General features: G+C 40.2%; 1 protein-coding gene across 1 annotated transcript in view; it reads right to left on the minus strand.

Moving 5' to 3' along the window:
• Znrf2 (zinc and ring finger 2) overlaps positions 1 to 22,038 on the minus strand; it is a 76,841-nt gene that overhangs the window by 14,073 nt on the left and 40,730 nt on the right. Inside the window, exon 3 of the mRNA XM_028758411.1 lies at positions 13,682 to 13,777. Within this exon, the coding sequence (XP_028614244.1) occupies positions 13,682 to 13,777 (96 nt within the window). The remainder of the gene's footprint in view (positions 1 to 13,681; positions 13,778 to 22,038) is intronic.

A 22,038-nucleotide genomic window follows, 5' to 3' on the forward strand; every position in this document is an offset into this window, starting at 1 on the left:
TCAGCACCTGTACTTGAGTACTACTGACAAAGACTGAAGCGCTCCTCACACCTGCTTCTGGATGCCTCCATTCCCATTTCACAGAGGCGTGAGAGTAAGCACGGACACACTACCATAGCTCTCAGCTTGCACAAGGTTCTGATCCACAGTCAACAACTCAGTTATCTGTAATGTGAAATTCATATTCTTTCCCCTATGTATCAATATTAGGTTAGTGTCTAAGACAGTTCAAAAAAAATTAGTGTGGGATGGCTAAGAAGACATGAATATAAAACATTTTACGGTTTTTTTGTTTTTTGTTTTTAATTAAAGAAAACAAAAAGAAACTGCTAAAAAGGCTGCTTATCTCAAGAAAAAAAAGAAAGAAAGAAAAAGAAAAAAAAAGATGCAGAAGGATATAGATGTTCTTGTTTAAAAACTCCAGCGTTTTGGAGATTAGGCACACAAAAAAGAAGCTCTTCTTAACCGTTCCCATCAACTATGCCATGCCAACCCCAGACAGTGATCTAAGTGGTCTCCAGACAGTGAAAGGTACTTTAAAAACTCTATGATGTTTAAAAACACAAGGGAAAAAAAATCCCTTACTACAAATCAGCTGTCCCTTTAAAAAACCCAGAAACTGTCATTTAAACCGTGTTACTGTTGCATTTGTTTGTTTGTTTGTTTGTGTATTTTTGAGACAGGATCTTACTATGTAGTCATGGATGGCCCAGGGTTGCTATGTACACCATGTACAGAAATCCTTCTTCCCTGCCTCTGCCTCCTGAGTACAGAGAATAAAAGTATACACCACTACTCCCAGCTTAATGTTCTATATTAATGTTTAAAGGGGTCCTGGTTGAATTTGCATGTTAGTTACATATCCTTTGTGTTCCTTTAAAAATGCTGAAAACCTACAGCATGCCATCACTGCTGAGTAGGAACAGAAGCTTTAGAGACTGTGGCTCCCCTCACTGATTCAGTCCGATGCAGCAGACTATCGGAGAACAGAAGCCTCGTCATGGACAACTTCCACGAACAAGCGTCAGCACTCATAAGCTAACATATCGTGATCAGCAGCTAACACAGGGATAAGAGCAAGTGTCACAGCATTCTCCTCAAGTTCATGTATTGCACTGTTTTTCTGCTGACCAGAGGGGTCACTGTCATCAGCCGGCGCTGGACTGAAGCCACTCTCTTCCTGTTTTCTCCCTACATTGGACTTCCCTTTTGTCTCCACCTCTCCTTTCTCTTCTCCACTGAAGTCTTAGTGTTTGGTCTGTCATTTAAGGACGCGGTCTATAGTGAAGTGCTAACCAGACAGACAGCAGCAGGAGCAAAGGCTGATGGGCTTCATCCCCGGCACTGTGAACCTGAGAAAACCACTTAATAAAGATTTCTAATTCTTAAAAAATATACTATATTCCTACCATGTAGATTTTACCTGCAAAAATAAAACCAATTTAAGCCTAATAAAGGTGTGAATGTGTTTTCTAATAAACTTTAAACGGAAGCACTACTTTCTATGTATGCAGCCCATACTGATTGTGAGATGCATCACTGGTTTTATTTCCTCCCCAAGTAAGAAAACACACCTCCATAAATTAGGACACATAATGCCAGCACAGGAGAAGCTTCAAGCAGGAAGACTGAGAGTTCAAGATTACCCTGAGTTGCACAGTGATCCCATCTCCAAAGAACAAAAGCAAACAAAACTGCAGCACATATCCGTCTTAAAACACCCCAGTTTCCCCGGCTGACTGACTGACAGTGCATCCGGGGTGCAGGAGACATTAGCTCTCAAGCTCACCACTCAGCATGAAGAGACAGATGAGTGAGACGAGCCTGTGAGAAACAAACGTCACTAACCATTTCCCGTAAGTCCACGCAACAGATTCAATATGAAATAGAATATGAAGAATCAAAAATATTGTTCAAAGAAAAATACCTGACTTCACTAACACTTCTTTGTTGATCTATAACCAGGTGTCTTTATTACAATGCTTTAAAATAAGAATTTGCTATGACAATTTTAATATTTAAAGCTAAAATATTTAATTTAATATTTTAATTTTAAAATATTTAAAATATTTAAATATTATTTAAAATATTTAATATATTAAAATATTTAATATATTTCACTAAATATATTTTTAAATTTTATCCTACCCATAAAATTTGTACAACAAAGGCAATTCCAATCTATAAATTATATGTTAAGAGTATAAGAATAAGAATTATATTTTAAGAATTCAATATAATGTTTTAAACTTGGGGAAGCAAGTATGAACCTCAGACACTTTGAAGTTTAGTTAAAAAACAAAACAAAAACCCAAAAGCCTGTCCTACTTTAATTCAGAATGCTGTAGTAAAGGTAGTTCTTCTGATTTCTAATTCCTTTTAGCTCCAGTACAATGACAACTATATTTCCAGTATCAAGACAAGTACACCCACACACAAACACCCCAAACAGCAGCTTAAAGCCAAAGATCAAACACTGCTGGAAAGGGTCCTGAAGAACTCTTATCTGATCAGACAATTAAAAGCTAGTCTTAATACTCCAGTTACTCAAGGCTCAAATGATATCTGGTAAGTGACTAAGTTAGGACACAATTCATTCTTGAAATAAAACCTCATAATCACTCTCTCAAAAAATGTTCATTTTTTCAAAATTCAAAATCCTCTCATAAAATCTACATGAAAACATTTTTACAGTTTAAAAAAAATCACTGTGTAATGTGAAAACTGAACTGTGTTGTTTCAGTGTTCCTCACCGATCTAACACATCTGGAGTAGTTGGCATGAACACCATTCTACCTCTCTGGTGCCTTACTACTGATGTGTTAATTTTAACATACATATACGGGAAAAAGTTAGAACAATGATGTTTAACAAGAGGTGGGTTGCCAGAATCACTTCAGAGATACATTCCATCTCATTATAGTAACAGATACCGAGTTTCTCGGGATCCTACAATGTACACTTGCCTGAGGAAGGAGATTGGTATTTGGGGGTGGGGGTGGGGTGGCTGTGCAGAAAGAGCAGGTAAGAGTAGGAAGTGCATGAGACTTGGAGTTAAGCCAGCCATGGGAGCACAGTCCTAACTACACCCAGCAGGTTAAGACACGGGGAAGGTAAGCTGAAATCTTAACACAGATTTCCATTCTGCTAGTAATCTAGGTCAACCTTCGACACATCCTATTACTTGTCTTCAATATTAACAGAGAATGTACTAAAAATATTATAGTTAAGATTTTAAAGAATTCTGTAAAATATTTTGTAAGCTACAAAACTTTTGTAAGTTACCTGAAATTTGTTTTATTAATAGGAAATACTTTATGGACTTCTTCAAAAAACAAAGCCAATTACTATCCTATTTCTTCTATTCCTCATCCTGATATTCCAGTTGTTCAAAGAAATCCATGTTGCCAGGGAATGTCTGAGATACTGCTGATCTTAGACACCACCACTACAGGCAGACTCCAACAATCACATGCAGATGGTCTGTCCAACACTGCAGACACATACGGCAATACAAATAAGCATTCATTGCATTCTTTTGGACATTTACTTGTATTTGATTTGTTATCTACATTCACACGGGAGCAAAAAGGCTTGAGGAAGTTAAATAACTTATCATAAACACTAAATTAGTTGTGTTTTGGGACCACAACTTGGATTTAGGTTGGGTAATTAAGTAGGATTTTGCCTACTTTGTGAATTTTGTTGTTAAATAACTTCATTCCATTTCTTAAAACTTTCTCATTAAAGTAGCATAAAAATCTTGATGCAAATGAACAGTTTCAGACAATCTTAAGTGTGTGAAATTCTCAAGCTGGAGAGGACCACATATTTAAAGAACATATACTGTGTATGCTAGTGCTCTCAGGTCAGAGGTGTTGGCCCTCTGACCTGCCTGTAGTCACAGGCAGTTGTGAGGTGCCCGGTATGGGTGCTAGATATTGAACTGGGGTCTTCTGCACGAATCACACTCTTAACCACTGAACGTCCAGCTCCTGGGGAAAGTCTTGAGACTGGCCACACCCCACTGCTGGGAGTTAGTAATGTATTATAAAGGCAGAGAGCAGCTCACACCCTGCTGCTGGAACCGCCTTAAGCAATCCTAGCCAGTAACACGTTCTATCAGAAAGAAACAGCATCATCTGCGCTATCTACAGTGGCCACAAGCCAACTGCAATCAGCTCTTGAATTTTCAAATTTAGTTGTGGTAAAATATTAAACCTCAAAATATGTACTAGCTGATGAACATGTATTTATAAGCTAATTATAAACTTCTGTAAATTGGTGTTTCACTTACAGCTTCTCAAGCTCTTGAAGTTTGCATTGTCCAAAAAGATTACTTACAATTTAAGCAGCCAACTATGCAAAATTAAAACTTTAGCAGGTCCAAGCACATATCCATATAGTTATTGTAGATCAAGACAACATGAAGAAAAGCAGACAGCCAAAAGTCTCCAAAAGCCAAAACAACAACGGCCGAGTGTGAGAGGCAGCCAGGCTCCATGCACAAGTCCAGTCACCACAGTCACTTTCAGACAAGCATCCCAACAGGAGGGTCATCTTTCCAGCCAGTGATGCCGAGCACTATCACAGATCAGGCGCTTTACCTGAGCATTTACTTTTTCTTGAACCCTCAATGATAGCAGAAGAAAACAAAAGCAGCTGAAATGTGAAATAATCCCTAGAAAAATCAAGAATTAAAAAAAAATCACAATATTAGTAAAAAGCAATTACTCAAATAATGAAAAAGTGGGGGCTCTCTTACTAATATTTTCAGATATCTAAATTAGTTTAAAAGAAGTTAGCGCTAACACTTGGCATTTCAGATACACAAGGGATTGTTTTACTCATATACTGTAACACAGCTTATATTTAATAAAGTGAAGCTGATGTGAAGTTATTATATCAATATAAATATGGTATCAACCTTTACTAGTCTGCTTTAGACTGCAAACCCCTGGTGAGTGTTGCTTTTCCTCTCTCGGAACCACATTCTGGCTCACCTTGGAATTACAGGCTTCTCTGCCTCAGTGATATGCTTTCGTGTGTGTGTGTGTGTGCGTGTGTGTAAACACAAGAAAGAAGAGATTATATTAATCATGCAGCTATCGTTCAACTATACTGTTACAAACAACATAAAGCTAAGATCAACTCTAGCTTCGAGGGATGGCTCACGTCTAAAATCTTAAACACGCAGGAGGCTTGCAAGAAGGAGGCCAGCTTGGGCCGCACGTGTAGTTCATAGGTCCCAAGAGCAAACAAAAAGACTACTGAAAAACAGAGTTCTTAATAATTTAAAAACCACATGCCTGGAGATATTGTGGAAGTGCACCCTTGGCATCTCCTTCAGGAAAATGAGAGCAAAGTGAAATGACTTGACTCTGGAATGGGAAAACTGGAACAGAGGGAAGAAAAGACACTTCCGTTCATAAATGTCCAAAGCACATTTCCATTCACAACATGACCTAAAAGCAAACTCAAAAAACCAAGTACTAAAAAAGGTAAGTTCCTTATAGGCCGCAAATAGTCACACAAGCCGCCTAAGGAATAAGTATAGAGAGAATTATTTCCTAATCTTCCAAACTTTCAATGTATTCCTTATTTCTCTCACATTCACAAAAAGAAGACAAACATCACAATTTCCTTTCCCCAATCAAATATCGTCCTACATGGCACTCTACCCTCCAACAAACAAACTGTTGAATAAATTTTTAAAATTGCAATAAACTCTGCTTTTAATTAAGATTCAGGCTCATTCATTTTGAATCACTACAGAGGGAGAATCAGTTACTAAAAAACAAAAATGCTATCATTTCTACATGATTTTGAAGCTTTATTTATTACTATGTACTTAAAAATCAGAATAATGCATGGAAATTAAAATGTTAAAGGTAGGCTCGTAATGGCAATAAAAGAGTCAAACAATTTGAATCTAGAAATAAACAAAATTCAATCCCAAATCCATAAAAATCCTACAGCATGTGCAGAGCTTAGACAGCTTCAGGTCTGATTCTCAATGTCAGGTTACTTAGGACACCTGGGGGTGGCAGCTACCTCACAGAGCAGTGATGAGACCTACTAGTACCTGACTAGTACTCCACCTGGCCTGGGGCAGGCTACGCTAGGACCATCAATTACTAACAAAAGCAACAGTGGAAGAGAAATCAAACCCAGAAATGAACTCTAATCCTACAATGTATGCCCACCATCAGGAATACAAAACTACATGCAATCTCGGCTGACCACGACTACAAGATACTAGTCCCAAAGAGACATTCTCGGCTGTCTACATACACAAATACCTTTCTCTACTGGAAAGAGTGCAAGAAATTCAAGCTACCTCTGGAAAGAACTGAGGGCTTGCTAAGGTGAGAGGGGACTTTTCCGTGGGCATTTTCTGTCTCTGCACTGTAACCATGCAAACATATCTAGTCAAGAAAAAAAGTTAATTCTAAAAAGAAGAAAGAACAAAGACGGTAGGCCAAAGCAATCATGGCAAGCCCACTTGGAAGGCCATCCTCCCGGGGTGTCCCACTGCTGTGTCTGTGTCCGTGGGGAATCTGTCCCAGGACCTCTGTGGAGCAGAGCGTCAGTTTCCAAGCTAGCACAGGTTCCCCAGCTCCTCCTCCTCCTCCTCCTCCTCCTCCTCCTCCTCCTCCTCCTCCTCCTCCTCCTCCTCCTCCTCCTCTCCTCCTCGCAGCTGCTCACTGACAGGGATCGAGGCTCGGGGCCAACAGAGGCTCCTTATTGCAGCTGCTGTTTACTTCCCGAGGAAGAAACCCTTTGAGTCTTACCCCACATCAGAGGTTTACCTATGCCAGAGTGCACACAGCTCCGGCAGCTGAACTGCTTATGGCAGGTAAACCATCTCGGCAGTTCAGGAAATGGACGCAGGGGGAGTGGATCAAGTCCAGGTCTGGCTGCGCAGTTACTTCAAGTACAGCTTTGGCTATATGAGACCTGTCCTTAAAAAGTTCTAGTCAAAAAAGTAATGCTCCAATAAATTAAACAAATATTTCTGCAAATAACATAGCTATGGAATATATAAAGCCAAAGGCTACGAGGTGGCTCAGTGAGTAAAATACTTGGTGTGCAGGCATAAGGACCTGAGTTTGGATTTCCAGCACCCATGTAAAAGCAGGGCCTAGTGGCATGCCAAGAGTTGGTGAGGCAAAGGCAGGCAGGTTGGAGCTCTCTGGTCAGCTAGTCTACTGGAATTGATGAGTTACAGGTTCAGTACGACCCTGTCTCAAAAAACAAGATGGAGAACAAGTAATAGAAGAGAACATCAATATTTAATCTCTATATACATGTACACATATGTACAAATACCTGCACATACATAAACATGTACACACATATAAGATAAAACCAGAAAGTTTTCTATAAGGCTAATGCCGCTAACATAACTTAAGAGGCTGTAAATCCAAAACTTGGTAAAACCAGTTATAGTGGAAGATTTTATTAAAATTTTTCCATCTGTCAGACTTATGTAGACCAAACAACTCCTAGCAAGGAAACTGAATATTCAATAATACTCAATATATGTCTTAGTGAAGTGCTGAAGTAGCCAAGTCTGGTGGCACGCCTCTATTCCCAGTGAGCCAGAGGCCGGCTGAGCAGGGTCTTAGCCTCACATGCTCTCCCTACCTCTCTCCAAGCCAGTCAGGGAGATCCAGGGACACAGACAATGAGCACCTGTCTCAGACAAACAAATAACACTAAAACAAAACTGAAGACTTTTTTTTTTTTTTACTTCATAGAAAACATACTTTGCGGGGGCTGGAGAGATGGCTCAGTGGTTAAGAGCACTGACTGCACTTCCAGAGGTCCTGAGTTCAAATCCCAGCAACCACATGGTGGCTCACAACCATCTGTAATGAGATCTGATGCCCTCTTCTGGTGTGTCTGAAGACAGCTACAGTGTACTCATATATAATAAATAAATCTTAAAAAAAAAAAAAAAAGAAAAAAAAAGAAAACATACTTTGCTTATGTTCTAGTTTGCTTCTGGTGCTATGACAAACAACACATTGACTAGAAGAAACTGGGGATAGAAGTGTTTATTTGCATTATACCTGCAGGTATACTTGCAGGAAGGAGCTCAAAAATAAGCAAGAATGACAGTACAGCCCATGGAGGAGTGATGATGCTTACTTGTTTGCTCAGAGGCTCATGCTCAGCCACTTTCTGAAAACTCTGTTCTATGTATCTGAGTTTTGCCTGCATGTGTGTCTGTGGACCATGTGTGTGCCTGGTGCCTGAGGAGGTCAGAAGAGGGCACTGGATCCCTCGGAGGGAAGTTGCAGAGGGTTGTGAGCTACCCTGTGGGTGGTGGGAACCAAAGCTGGGTTCTCTTCAAGAGCAGTTAGATACGGTGACGGCTCAGCTATCTTTTTAACTCAGCCCAGGATCACTCTATCAATTAGCAATTGAGAAAATGCCCCCAGAGTCAAGGCCAGGCTCCAGATCAATCTGAACAAAGCATGTCTTCAGTTGAGATTCCCTCATCCCAGGTGACTCTAGGTTTGTGTCATGTTGATAGCTCAACTTAACTGTGAGAGCTTACAATCACTATTTACAGAAAGCAGGGATGTGCTGAATTATAAATACACCCATAAATGTCGAAAACAGACAACACAATGTGTGGCCAGTGCTCCACAACATTCAAATCCAAATCCAAGCAACTCTCTACCAAATCTACCAAATCTATCTCTGAAATTAGTAAAAGGAATAAAGTGTATTAACTTGGTAAAGGGGTACTGAAATGTTATTCTTTTTTGTTTGTTTGTTTTTTTGTTTTGTTTTTTTTTTTCCGAGACAGGGTTTCTCTGTGTAGCCCTGGCTGTTCTGGAACTCACTATGTAGACCAGGCTAGCCTCGAACTCAGAAATCCGCCTGCCTCTGCCTCCCAAGTGCTGGGATTAAGGGCATGAGCCATCACTGCCTGGCTGAAATGTTATTCTTAAAATGTTTGCATTAAAATATAGAAAATGAAAAGAAATAAGCTATTTGGTACTTAGCATTAATAAATTTTAGATTAACTTAAAACTAGTCTTTTGACAATATCAATACTTTAGCTTGTCTAAAGCACAAGTACAAAAACATATATTACAATGAAAAAATATAATTTAATGAGGAAAAAATCATGTAACTGTTATAATTATGAAATATAAAATACAGAGGAAAATATTATTACTTATTATTTTGGGTGGTTGAAAGAGGGTCTCGTAGCTCAGGTTAGTCTGAAATCCTGCTTCTCCTGCTCTTCCCTGGAGCCCATTACACCACACTCAGTTATAAAAAAGGATTATTTTCAAACAGAATTCCCAAAATGCACTGGGAAATGATAAGGACCTCACTGATGAAACTGTCAGTCACGTGTCTTTAAAAGAGTAAATGGTTTCACAGTGCTGCTATAGCTAGTGATGGAGAGACCAGGGCTTCCTAAATGAGACAATTTCAGAGCAAAGGAAGAGTTTCCAACTTATAATCTTTGCTTTTGTGTAACCGCAGTAGCAAAGTTTTTTAAATATTCCATGATTGAGATGAAAAAAATCCAGCAACATAAGAAATCAGTACAATTTAATTAGACTATTCAAAAAACCTACCAACACAATCTAACGACAAGGAAGGAAGGAAGGAAGGAAGGAAGGAAGGAAGGAAGGAAGGAAGGAAGGAAGGAAGGGGAGAAAGAGAGAGGGAGAGAGAGAGAGAGAGAGAGAGAGAGAGAGAGAGAGAGAGAGAGAGAGAGAGACAGAGGAAAAAAAAACCCAGAACCTCAGCACTTGCGGAGGCCAAGGCAAGAGATCTGTTAAGTTTGAAGCAGGCGGGCTACAGATTCTGTTTCAAAAATAAACAAATAAATTAAGCTGCCTTTTGTTTTAAAAGAGAAGAAAATTACATATACATTACTCAAGTTCAAAGGCAGCATCCACTCAGCAGGTTAATGCTAATTAGGAAAAGGCAACATGCCCCATAGTGTCACAGATATCCCTACAGTAAGCTTATGAGTAATTCAGTAAGCCTAGAAATAAAACCTACAGAAGCTCTTGGTAACAATTCACTTGTAGATGATACATACCCACAAAATCAAGACTCACTAAGTCAGTATTAGATCTCATTCTGTCCTACAGCTGTGTGCCCACACTGTGGTGCTACAGCAGGTGAGAAGGGGGTCATTGTTGGGCACACCTTCAAAAAGTGTAATAGAACCACCGCCACATCCTCTCTTTTATTCTCTGTTTCCTGGCCACCAGGAAACAGGAATCTATCTTTTCTATCACACAGTTCTACCTTCCAAGGGCCAAAGCCACGGGACCAAAGCATCATGGCCATGGGTCAAAAACTAATCTGTCAAGTCGGCTTTCTGTCTCTGTGTCTCTCTGTCTCTCTCTCTGTCTCTCTCTCTGTCTCTCTCTCTGTCTCTCTCTCTGTCTCTGTCTCTCTCTCTCTCTCTCTCTCTCTCTCTCTCTCTCTCTCTCTCTCTCGTGTGTCACAGCTGCTGTATGGAGAACTGTCATTCTTACTCCAAGAGTAGGAGTAACCTAGACACCAAGGACACTTTTCTTTGGATCCAAACACATGCTGACAGAGCCGGTTCCTCCTAGGAGGATGCAGAGTGTCTCATCTCTGTGGGATGTTTCTCAGGCTGTCATCAGCACACATTCACATGTCTGGAACTCACCCTCTCCCAGAGTTCCTCTATAAATACAGCTGTGTGAAAATAAGCCTGACTATTCTGTGAATTGTTGTAGATAAGTTAATATATACTTCACAAATAAATTTCAAATTTTCAGACCTAGCTACTCTGAAAGACTGAATAAGATACAATTACTAAGTATATTGAAAGACAATTTTTGTTTGAGCATTAACATGACTCACACAAAGCCAGCTGAGCTGGTGTCAACATTTAGGAATTCAAATATGAAACTATAGAGTCATGTGACCAGAAGATTCAGCCTCAGAGTCTCTGACTCACCTGCTCTAAACTTTATGATAACATAATATAAAAATGCTTTGCTTAGGCATTTACAAGGCCACCTCCAAACAGACTCACCTAAGTGGTCTTCTGGGCCTTTGCTTTAAAGCAGTTACAATTCCCCATGTCCAAGACAGGGAGGCCTGTTGTGTGCCACACATTTCCATAACCCCTAGATCAATACAGTCACAGATCCTTTCTTCGTCATCACCGCGGCCCAGAGGCTAGTTTTAAAATTAAAAGGACATAAAGTTTATGAAAACTTTGCTTCTTGCCTAGTTTTCAGAATGGCTTTAACCTTGCTTCCATGCACAGTAGTGTGCGCATACATGTCTGTCTGTCTGTCTGTCTGTCTGTCTGTCTGTGTGGTATGTTTTTTAAAAAGACTTCTAATATGTCTTTCAAATTACTTTGTTTTGGGTTTCTTTTTGTTTTGGTTAGAACTCTCCAGGGAAATTTGGAGGTCTCATTAAGGTCACAGAGTCAATTTGACTCATTCTTTCAGGCAACCTACAGTAAACCTTGTACCTTATCATACTAAACAGTCTGCGGCGCAGAAGACCCCACCTTCCAAGAGCACTGCTTTGAGAATAACCTAGTACTCTCCTTACTTTGCTCCAAGTTACAAGCCTCTCTCCAGTCTCTTATCTTCCACTGTACTCACTGGCTTAACACTCAGCAAGACAAGAGCCCACTGCATTTCCTCACACTCTGAGACAATCTAGCAGACTAAGTTTAATAACTTAAATAATTAACTCAGGAAATAAAAAGCAGTTGAATCACAGCATATATTATGTTCTGGATATGCAAAAATTAAATGTACAAAATACTGAGACTTTATACAAATATATTATGCTTTTCGATTATGTAAAGACGACAATTTTATAAGGCAAAAAGGTCAGGGTCTAACCAACACATACATCTGATATTCAAAATACTTGCTAGAAACAATTCCTGCTTACACACTGGTAAATGAAGGGAAAGAAATGCCTTGTTGCCACTGAAATACTGCAGCTGGCGACACTATGTTGAGGAGTATTCCAAAGCAGCCAGCAGTTAGCTGAGGGGGTGCACCCTCATTACTCTTGGTAGGCCCTAAGTTCTACTTGTCGGAGTCACTTCACCTCCATACTTAGCGTAGTGTCTTAGATAAGGACACAAAAGACAGCTGCTGAACTTAGTTTGTTACTAGGACTTTTGCCACTCACTTTATTTCAAACTTAATTTTTACATTTGGAATTTTTTTTTCCAGCTTCAAATGTCTTTTCTTCTTTTTCTTAATGGCATTACTGTAGCTAAGTTCCTCATCTTCTTATTTCTTTACATTAAAGACAGGATCTTAGCCGGACAGTGGTGGCCCACACCTTTAATCTCAGAACTTGAGAGGCAGATGCAGGTGGATCTCTGTGAATTCAAGGCCAGCCTGGGCTACAGAGCAAGTTCCAGGATAGCCAGCTCTACAGAGAAACCCCGCCTCAAAAAAATTTAATAAATATTATTTTATTAAGTAAAAGTAAAAACAAGAAAAAACCCAGAATCTTAATATATAAATAGCCCAGGCTGGCTTCAGTCTCAGTTATAGTACCACAAAATCCAACTGTCTTATTAGACAAGAAGGAACTATTTGATTTTTAGTTCCCAAATTTATTCCAATTGTTCTGTGATGACACTGAATACTGTATGACTAGGGTCAAGATAGAATACCCTAGTTCAATGTACCAGGCCCAAAGTAACTGGCAGTTATTGCAAGAGTGAAACCCATCTGTGAGTCTCCGTTTCCTGGATTTATTTTCTACCGTTAGCCGTCCATCTACTAAATCCATGAAAAAGCTTTGTGCCCATTCTTAACAGTTTATAACTTATCATAGATTTGTTTAAGAGTTATTTACTTTATACATGTAGGCGCTTTGCCTGTATGTATGTATGTATGTGCACCACATGTAAAGAGGGTGTCAGGTCCCTCGGAAATGGAGTTACACAGAGTTGTGAGCCATCATCTGAGTGCTGGAAATTGAACCCCGGTTCTCTGGAAAAGCAACAATGTTCTCAACCATGAAGATCCCCCTTCATCCCTCACTTATTATATGTTCTTAAACACATATTTTTTTAAACACAGTGATCACAAACATTTTTTAAGGCCTAACCTAAAAGACTTTGGTCAGCACAACAGTTCTCAAAGTGTAATCCAACAATCTAGAGTCAGGAAGTGAGGAGGTCTTGACCATCCCAGAACTAACTCTGTAGACCTAGGAGGGCCTCAAGCTCAGAGAACTGCCAGCCTCTGCTTCCCCAGGGCTGGAATTAAAGGTGTGCGCGTCACCACCAATCACCCAGCTAAACCTATTGTTCTGGTAACATCATTCCCCTTTTCACTCTCACTCTCTATGTACCAGGGGATTCTGCAGGACATCTGATGTGTCCTCTTACGTAGAAGAGTTTTCATAATTCTTTGTCATTAAGTCAGATAATAAGGGTTAAAAAAATACAAGATAATGCTACTTTGCCATTAGATGTCTTAGAAAATATAATTTCACTTACCAATAGATATAACCTAATTAATAGATTGTTTTTTACACATATAACGAATCTGAAGATGAGAATTTGAGTCCTTGCTGCCATTTAAATTTTGTTTCAAACATGAAATTCACATTATTTAGGGTAATGCTAAATTGAAATGTTATCTTAAGGCAGTGAACTTACCATTATACGTTATTCTTGGCTTTGTTAAACACATCACAAGATGCAAATCCATTTCATCTGAGGGTACAAATTTTGAGCATACCGGGCACTTAAATCCTAAAACATAAAGGAAACCCAGGTTATTTAACTATTCTGAATATGAAACTATAGTTTTTAAAAGTTGTGTTAGACCAAAAGGATTTTCAATTTCAATTAGACTAATAATAATACATTATAATACTTACATACAACTTAATTTTGGAAACAAATGTTTGTGACTAGAGTCAATAGGACTTAAATCAATAATATGAAGCAAATTAAATGAGAAACGTGATTTCCACCATAAATTCCCTTATCTATTTCTATTACTTACTTTATTCTCATTCCTCATTTTTAGAACCTCTCTCTCTCCCTCTCTCTACACACACACACACACACACACACACACACACACACACACACACACACGATTTCATGTTAGAATAGGTTTCTATGTTGATCATCTTTGTGAAAATTATCTTTTCCAATTTGATAGACCAGCAGTAACATTCTCTATAGCTACATAGTACCGATGTTGGTTTGAATGAGACTGTTCCCCACACATTACTGTTAGGATGCTTGGTCCCAGTTGATGGAACTGTTGGTGAGCAATTAGGAGGCGTGGTCTTATTGGAGAAGGTGTGTTACTGGGGGATGGGATTTGAGGTTTCAAAAGCCCATGTCATTCCCAGCTAGCTAGCTCCCTGACTTGAGGTTGTTGCCTCAGCATGTAAGCTCCTGGCTACTGCTTCAGCACCAAGCCTGCCTGACACTGTAGTGCTCCCCCCACCATGGGCAATGGACTTACCCTCTGAAACGGTAAGCCTCAATAAATTCTTTGTTCTATGTTGTCTTAGTCATGGTGTCTCTTCACATGAACAGAAAACTAAAAAATACCTCAGCAAATATTCTACCCAGCCAATATTTTAAACACACATCTCATAAAGAATGCAGAAGCATTGAGAAGAGAAAACGCAGGTTTATCATCTATGAGTCTTGAGATCTACATTATCAGTTGTTATACTTGCAGATAGATGCTTTGTGTCTGCACTTCAAGGGTTCCTATATTCAACTCATCACCAACTTGTTTGAGATGCAGCCTTTTAAAATTGGGTTCTAGTATGTGGATGTTGGGTCACTGAGAACATGTGCTCCAGTAATTTAAAGGAGTTTCCATGGGATTCTACAGTAATTTTCCCAGGAGCAAATTGTTGTGCATGTCTCAGCCTGAACCTTTAATGGCTCCCTAGCTTCTCATCTGGCAAAATAATGTGTCCCCTCCACATGCATACCAGTATGTCACCTTCACATGCATACCTACCACTGTGGTACAAATCACCATGAAGCCATTGTCAGTGCCAAGGTCATGAGCCTCCAGAAATGTGATCTAAAGCAGTCTTATTTCGTAAGACTGCTACTTCATTACAGTAATGTAGTAATGACTAGTAAGTGGCCTTTCTCCCACACCATACTAAGTCCTAATGCAAACAAAATAGCAACAAATCAAGGGAGGCACTTCCAATCTTGATACTTAAATGCTAGGTTCTTTCCTACAATAGTCAGTGTGGACTACTATTTACCTAAAGTGCTCTGTTAAAATCAAACTAGCGCACTGAACAGAAGAATGCTACCTAGCTCTACTTAGGCAGTGATCACACATCTTGCTGTCTCACTATTCTTTCCACCCTCAGTTTTAAGGTGAGCCAGAGAATTTGGAAACCTTTGATCTCAGATATGCAACTTAGTTTGGCTAAGAAAAATCTGAACTAAAATGAAGGGCCAGCATGCTGAGTTTCCTTGGATGTCAGACACCTCTGGCTAGAAGTGAACCGCAGAAACACACCTGTCAAAGCTCAGTCTGGAATGCTCATGGTGGCTCAGATATAAGCTGAACTGAGAAGACAGAAACCAAGGCAAGTATAAGAAAGAGGGCCTCCAGGAGGCCCTGGAGCCAGTGTAGACAGAAGTAGAAGCATTCTTAGAGATCAATAACTAGTGATGAGAGACATTCTACACCTACTTCTAGGATATGCAGATTTCTATAGGAACTGTCTTCTCTCAGTTGTGAGATCAAAGTCATAGACAACCTCAGGGCTTAAACTAGAATCCTGGCTTGTATATAAATACTATCTAAAGTCAGGGAGAAGAGTTCCTACACTACACATTCAGGAATTCTTCTTCCCTAAGTGAAACACACCATTCCAAACTTTAAAAGGGCTTATGTATTGGGGCTGGAAAGACGGCTCAGCAGCTAAGAGCACTGGCTGTCCTTGCCTCTCTCCACTTCTCAACTTACTAAACTTAAGAGCAAATAAAACTTCAGACAGGAGAAGTAGAAGAGCTTGAGATAAGTCAGCAGAGAAAATACAGGAAGGACTTGACAGGATTTGCTGAGGTTGCCAAGTCTTGCTTCCTAATTCTCAAAGACCAACATGGAGAGCAAGGCTGCCTGTGATTTCCCTAACAACGATGCGTGAAACGGAAATGTATGGCTACAGGGACTCTACACAGGCATTCAGGCTCCAATTGTTTGAAAACCAGTGGTTTCTATAAGTCACTCCTACACAAGAGCGAGTTCCTTGGGGGAAACAATGCTTCACAATTTGGGTAGGGAGGGCAGTCAGCAAGCCCAGAATACAGTCTGTTCCACATGCTTAACCTGCTTAGAAACTGATCCTAGAGCAGGAAAATAAGAGACTGACTAAGGTAGTGAGTGTCAACAGTTAGCTTCAACCGGTCAACCTAGAGCCACCTGGGAAGAACTGCTCAGATCAGGCTGGCCTGTGCCATGGCTGTCATGAGTTTTCTTAACGGCTGACTGATGCAGGAAGGTCCAGCCCACTGTGGGTGCTGCTGTCACTGGGCAGGAGTGAGAAGGGTCACTTTGCAAGCCCAGCTGCAGCATTTCTAAGATTCCCATGTCAAGTCCCTGCCGTGGCTTCCTTCAGTGAAGGACTGTAACCTGTGAGCTGAAATAAACTTTCCTCCCAAGGTGCTTTTGATCACAGTGTTTGTCATAGCAACAGAAGACAAAACTAGGACAGTAGAAAAAGAAGAGACCAGGAATGAAAGTCTCACACTGGAAAAAAACAAAACAAAACAAAACACAAAACACAATGCCAGCATGGTAGCACACACCTTTAATCCCAGCACTCAGAAGACAGAGGCAGACAGATCCAGACAGCCAGTGCTACACTGTGAGACCCTGTCTTTAAAAAAAATAGAAAAAGAAAAACCAAGCAGCAAGGGTTCTTGTCTATTATTGAGCCCTATCTTCCCATAAAACCGTCAATCAGGGCTTTAGAGGGAACCTTTCTATTAGACATAACGCAAATCAAACAAACAGAGAAACATACTAGAAACAAATTCAAAAGATGGCTGGCAAAGAATATCTGCATTATCTATCAAAAACAAATGTCCACTATCTTTACTATACAAAGAACTCTTTAAAAATCAATACAAATGGAATTCCACTTCCCTTCCGCCCCTGCCTGGTCCTTTGGGCTGGAGCAGACACAGAGTCGGTCTGCTCCTGTCCTGTGGAGAAACTGAATCCTGAGTCATCGAGGAGCCACTGCACTCAGAGCAGAAGGATTTCCAGATCCAAGAGGTGGCCTGAGTCCCAGGAGTTCTTCCACCCAGGAGATTAGGAGCATAAGACCACAGAGACATCTGGACTCTGAGGAGCTCTGCAATAAGGAAGATAACTGGAAATACAGACGCCAGTCTTACACAGTGAGGGCCGGTAACACTAGAGTTAACGAGATGGTGAAAGGCAAGCGCAAGAAGATAAGCAACAGAAACCAAAGTTTCTTGGCATCATCAGTGCCCAGTTCTCCCAATATAGCAAGCCCTGAACACCCCATCACACCTGAAAAGCAGGATTCAGAATTTAAATCACTTCTCATGATGATGATAGAGGATTATAAGAAGGAATTAAGTAACTCCCTTAAAGAAATACAGGAGAGTACAAGTAAACAGATAGAAGCCCTTAAAGAGGAATCACAGAAATCCCTTAAAGAAATGCAAGAAAACACAAAGAAGGAATTAAACAAAAACATTCAGGATCTGAAACTGGAAATAGAAACAATAAAGAAAGTTCAAAGGGAGACAACCATGGAGATAGAAAACCTAAGAAAGAGATCAGGAGTCATAGACGCAAGCATCACCAACCGAATACAAGAGATAGAAGAGAGAATCTCAAATGCAGTTAAACCAGGAGCAGATAAACCATCTAAATAGTCCCATAACCCCTCAGGAAATAGCAGCAGTCATTAAAAGTCTCCCCACTAAAAAAAGCCCAGGACCAGATGGTTTTAGTGCTGAATTCTATCAGACCTTCAAGGAAGACCTAATACCAATTCTCTTCAAACTATTCGACAAAATAGAGACAGAAGGAACACTACCCAATTCGTTCTATGAAGCTACAATTACACTCATACCCAAACCCCACAAGGACCCGACAAAGAAAGAGAACTTCAGACCAATCTCCCTTATGAACATCGATGCAAAAATACTCAATAAAATTCTAGCAAGCCGAATCCAAGACCACATCAAAACAATCATCCATCATGATCAAGTGCACTTTATCCCAGGAATGCAGGGATGGTTCAATATTCGAAAATCCATCAATGTAATCCACTATATAAACAAACTTAAAGAAAAAAACCACATGATCATCTCAGTAGATGCTGAGAAAGCATTTGACAAAATTCAACATCCCTTCATGATAAAAGTCTTGGAAAGATCAGGAATTCAAGGCCCATACCTAAACATAGTAAAAGCAATTTACAGCAAACCAGTAGCCAACATCAAGCTAAATGGAGAGAAACTTGAAGCAATCCCACTAAGATCAGGGACTAGACAAGGCTGCCCACTCTCCCCATACCTATTCAATATAGTACTGGAAGTCTTAGCCAGAGCAATTAGACAACAAAAAGAAGTCAAAGGGATACAAATAGGAAAGGAAGAAGTCAAAATATCGCTATTTGCAGATGATATGATAGTATACTTAGGTGACCCCAAAACTTCCACCAGAGAACTCCTAAACCTGATAAATAACTTCAGCAAAGTGGCTGGTTATAAAATCAACTCAAACAAATCAGTAGCCTTCCTCTACATGAAAGATAAACAGACTGAAAAAGAAATTAGGGAAATGACACCTTTCACAATAGTTGCAAATAATATAAAATACCTTGATGTGAATCTAACCAAGCAAGTGAAAGACCTGTATGACAAGAACTTCAAGTCTCTGAAGAAAAAAATTGAAGAAGATCTCAGAAGATGGAAAGATCTCCCATGCTCATGGATTGGCAGGATTAATATAATAAAAATGGCCATCTGCCAAAAGCAATCTACAGATTCAATGCAATGCCCATTAAAATCCCAACTCAATTCTTCACAGAGTTAGAAAAGGAAATTCTCAAATTCATATGGAATAACAAAAAACCCAGGATAGCGAAAACTATTCTCAACAATAAAAGAACTTCGGGAGGAATCACCATCCCTGACCTCAAGCTGTACTACAGAGCAATAGTGATAAAAACTACCTGGTACTGGTACAGAGACAGGCAGGAAGATCAATGGAATAGAATTGAAGACCCAGAAATGAACACACACTCCTATGGTCACTTGATCTTTGACAAAGGAGCTAAAACTGTCCAGTGGAAAAAGGACAGCATTTTCAACAAATGGTGCTGGTTCAACTGGAGGACAACATGTAGAAGAATGAAAATTGATCCATTCTTATCCCCTTGTACAAAGCTCAAGTCTAAGTGGATAAAGGACCTCCACATAAAACCAGATACACTGAAACTAATAGAAGAGAAGGTGGGGAAGGGCCTCGAATACTTGGGCACAGGGGAAAAGTTCCTGAACAGAACTCCAATGGCATATGCTCTAAGATCAAGAATTGACAAATGGGACTTCATAAAATTGCAAAGTTTCTGTAAGGCAAAGGACACTGTCAATAGGACAAAACGACAACCAACAAATTGGGAAAAGATCTTTACCAATCCTTCATCTGATAGAGGGCTAATATCCAATATATACAAAGAACTCAAGAAATTAGACTACAGACAACCAAATTACCCTATTAAAAAATGGGGTATAGAGCTTAACAAAGAATTTTCAACGGAAGAAATTCGAATGGCCGAGAAGCATCTAAAGAAATGTTCAGCATCCTTAGTCGTCAGGGAAATGCAAATCAAAACAACCCTGAGATTCCATCTCACACCAGTCAGAATGGCTAAGATTAAAAACTCAGGTGATAGTAGATGCTGGCGAGGGTGTGGAGAAAGAGGAACACTCCTCCATTGTTGGTGGGACTGCAAGATGGTGTAACCACTTTGGAAATCAGACTGGCGGTTCCTCAGAAAATTGGACATAGCATTACCCGAGGATCCAGCTATACCACTCCTAGGCATATACCCAGAAGATGCTCGAACATATAACAAGGACATATGCTCAACTATGTTCATAGCAGCCTTGTTTATAATAGCCAGGAGCTGGAAAGAACCCAGATGTCCTTCAACTGAGGAATGGATTCAAAAAATGTGGTATATTTACACAATGGAGTATTACTCGGCTATTAAAAACAATGAATTCGAGAGGTTCCTAGGTAAATGGATGGAACTAGAAATTATCATCCTGAGTGAGGTAAGCCAATCACAAAAGAACACACATGGTATTCACTCACTGATTATTGGATATTAGCCCAGAACCTTGAAATGCCCAAGATGCAACTCACAGGCCACATGAAACCCATAAAGAAGGAAGACCAAGTGGGGGTGATTCGGTCCTTCTTAGAAGGAACAACAAAATACTCAAGGGAGCAAATATGGAGACAAAGTGAGGGACAGAAACTGAAGAAGGGGCCGGCTCAAGACCACTCCACCTGAGTATCTATCCCATGTGCAATCACCAAAGGTAGATGCTGATGTGGAAGTCAGGAAGTGCATGCTGATAAGAGCCTGATTTGGATGTCTTCTCAGAGGTCTTCAAGAGTCTGACATACTCAGAGGCAGATGCTCACAACTAGCCATTGAACTGATCATGGGGTTCTCAAAAGAGGAGTTAGAGTGAAGACTGAAGGAGAGCTGAAAGGATTTTCGGCACCATGAGGAGAGCAACAATACCAACCAACCACAGCTTCCAGGGTCTAAACCACCAGCCTGGGAGCACTTAGGGAGGGATCCAGCGCTTCAGTTGAATATGTAAGAGTGGAGGGCCCTGCTGGGCATAGGTGGAAGAAGAGAACCTTGACCACATGAAGGCTGGATGCCCCAGGGGGTGGGAATTTTGAGGGTGGGGAGGTGGGAGGGGGGGGTAGATAGAGGTTACATCCACAGAGAAGAAAGAGGAGGGGTGAGGGGATTGGGGGTTCCTGGGTGGGTGGGGGATGGGGTAAGAGGACAACATAGGAAATGTAAATAAAACATCCAATAAAAAAAAAATTGAATTTTTTCAAATAAGCAAATAAGCACCAATACTGTAGTTTTTAAAATGGGCAAAATTTCTAAACAGCACCAAGTACTCCTCAGTGTGACATACTGAGGACAAGACGTATCTATGTATATCCCTGTGAAATATAATTTTAACATAATTATGAGGAGTTGAGAACAAGCCTTTAAACATGCAAGAGACCTCAAAATAATACAAATGTCAATCCAGAAAACAGAAGGAAACTTTAACAGCTGAAATTCTGACCCCTACCCTAAAGACTTTACAACTCTGATTTACAAGAGTCATTACTAGCTACTTCCTTTTTTTGTTTTTGTTTTGTTTGTTTGGGTTTTTTTGCTTTTGTTTTTCAAGACAGGGTTTCTCTGTGTAGCCCTGGCTGTCCTGAAACACACTCTGTAGACCATGCAGGAACTCAGAAATCCGCCTGCCTCTGCCTCCCAAGTGCTGGGATTAAAGGCGTGCGCCACTACCACCCGGCTACTAGCTACTTTCTTTGGTTTCCATCTTCTATGTTAAAGGCATTTGTCTAAACGTTCTCAATTGTCCAGTTGTAATTTAGGATGACACTGCATCTATGAAATAAGAGCAGGTAGAAAACAGTGACAGAGAAATGGAAGGAAGTTATTAGAGCTGGCAAAATGACTCAGCAGGTTAAGGCCCTTGACAGGCAGCCAGGGGATCTGTGTTGAATCCTCTGAACTCAGGCAAAGGTCTAAGGAGAGAACAGACTCCAGAGTTGCCCTCTGATCTCTACACACACCAGGGCATATGTCACATGTCACACACACACACACACACACACACACACACACACACACACACTGTAAATCAAAGTTCAAAAAAATACAGAAATTAAAAATTCACATAGATGGCTC

The sequence above is a fragment of the Grammomys surdaster genome, unplaced genomic scaffold (genome assembly GCF_004785775.1).
Source record: "Grammomys surdaster isolate TR1022 unplaced genomic scaffold, NIH_TR_1.0 126197, whole genome shotgun sequence".
Lineage (NCBI taxonomy): Eukaryota > Metazoa > Chordata > Mammalia > Rodentia > Muridae > Grammomys > Grammomys surdaster.